Below are 1911 nucleotides of genomic sequence, written 5' to 3' on the forward strand. Positions count from 1 at the left end.
GCGGCAGCAGCAGCAGCAGCAGCTGCTGCTGCTGCTGCTGCTGCAGCACATGTAGGTGCAGTGAGCGCCAGAGGGCCTTCAGAACAGAGAGAGGACGGACTGTGCAGCACGCGGGGGGCCTCAATGGAGCAGCAGAAACAGTTTTTGCTGCAGCAGCAGCAGCGGCAGGAACAGCAGGTGCAGCTGCAGCAGCTGCAGCGGGAGCAGCAGCAGGGCCACCAACAGGTGCTGCAGGCTGCCATGGATCGGCTGGAGCTGCTCAGAAAAGAAGAAAAGAGAGACAGCAAGCTGCTGCGTCTAGATGCTTCGAAGCAGCTGCATCAGCAGCAGCGTGTGCTGCTGCTGCTGCAGCAGCGAGCAAGGCGCATGCAAAAGGAACGGCAGGCGCTCATGCTGCAGCTGCAGCACCACCTAAACTGCTACCAGTTGCAGCGGCAGCAGCTGCAGCAGCTGCAGCAGCAGTATTTGCTGCAGGAACAGGCACAGCAGCATCTTCAGCAGCAAAGCAAGCTGCAGCAGCAGCAAAACGCTCATCCCAACATGGAAGCGGCGTGGCAGCAGCAGCAGCAGCTTGATAGGCTGAAGCATTCGCAGCAGCAGCGGCAGCTTCTGCAACGGCATCGCGAGCAGCAGCAGCAGCAGCAGCAGCAGCAAACCCTCCACACCCCTCAGGGCCCCTTTCACAGTCACCGCCCAGGCGCCTGATGGGGCCCCCAAGCAACTTGTCAGGGGCCCCTTGGGGGCCCCCTGCGGGCCCCCAAGGGGCCCCTCGAGGGCCCCCAAAAGCCCCTTTGAGGGCTTCTAGGGGCCCCTTTAATTGTTCCAAAGGGGGCCCTTTCGAACGTCCCCAGAAGCCCCTTTGGGGGCCCCTAGGGGGCCCACAGGGGGCCCTTTCGAGGGTCCCCAGAAGCCCCATTTGGGGGCCCCAGGGGCATCCTTGAGGGGCCCCAGTTTAGGGCCCCCAGAAGGCCCCCAGAAGCCCCTTTGGGGGCCCCCAGGGGCCCCCTACTGCCTTAGGGCAGTTCATATCTTTTGGCATTTCTTTCTTCCCAGTAACAACTGCTCTGCTGGACCCTATACCGCAAACCCTGAACCCTAAACCCTAAACAGCTGAACCCTAAACCCTAAACCCTAAACTCTTTACTGCAGACCTGTACATCAGCCTCTAAACCCTAAACCCTAAACCCTGGACTCCTAGCAACAGACTTGTACACCAGGTCTGAACCCTAAACCCTAAACCCTAAACCCTAAACCCTAAACTCTTGACTGTAGACTTATACTTCAGCCCCTAAACCCTAAACCCTCGGCAAAGAAGACCCTCAGACTCTTCCTTTGTCGAAGCTCCACTAAAAAGCGGCCCATCCTTTGCCTGTTGGCAGCAGTGCATGCATGCAGTTGCAGTGCATGCATGCATTAATTGTGCATGCATTTATTATGCATGCATGCAGGTATAATGCATGCATGCAGCTATAATGCATGCATGCAGCTATAGCGCATGCATGCATTTGCAGTGCAGCGCATGCATGCATGCGTTGTAGGCGCATGCAATCGTGACCACACTGCAAAGGCGCTGCTGGCTGCATGCAAATTGCTGCCTTCCTGCATGCATGCATGCATGCATGCATACATGTTTTGCTGTGCTGCTGCCTGTTTGCATGCACGCATGCATGCAGGCAGCGAACGCAGACAGTCCGAATACAGCAGAGAAAAAGGAGCGTCTATCGAAGAGTGCCTGCTGCAGCTGCTGCTCGTCACGCTGCTGCTGCTGCTGCTGCCGCTGCTGCTGCTCTTCCTCCTGCTGCTGCTGCTGCCCCTGCCTCTAACCCTGCTCCTGCCTCTTCTGCTGCGAAGCTGCTGCTGCGGCTGCTGCTCCTCCTCCTCCCCCGCCGCTCCTCCGCCTCCTCCGCCACC

The 1911-nt window shown here is 58.7% G+C and overlaps 1 protein-coding gene across 1 annotated transcript; it reads left to right on the forward strand.

Moving 5' to 3' along the window:
* Nucleotides 1-123: 123 nt before the first annotated feature.
* Nucleotides 124-705, forward strand: ETH_00039485 (uncharacterized protein; the record flags this gene model as incomplete). The annotated part of the gene is made up of 1 exon (XM_013379738.1): nucleotides 124-705. The coding sequence occupies one exon, from the start codon at nucleotides 124-126 to the stop codon at nucleotides 703-705; it is 582 nt and encodes a 193-aa protein (XP_013235192.1).
* Nucleotides 706-1911: the final 1206 nt, after the last annotated feature.

The sequence above is a fragment of the Eimeria tenella genome, genomic scaffold, assembly GCF_000499545.2.
Source record: "Eimeria tenella Houghton genomic scaffold, Eth_scaff3879, whole genome shotgun sequence".
Lineage (NCBI taxonomy): Eukaryota > Apicomplexa > Conoidasida > Eucoccidiorida > Eimeriidae > Eimeria > Eimeria tenella.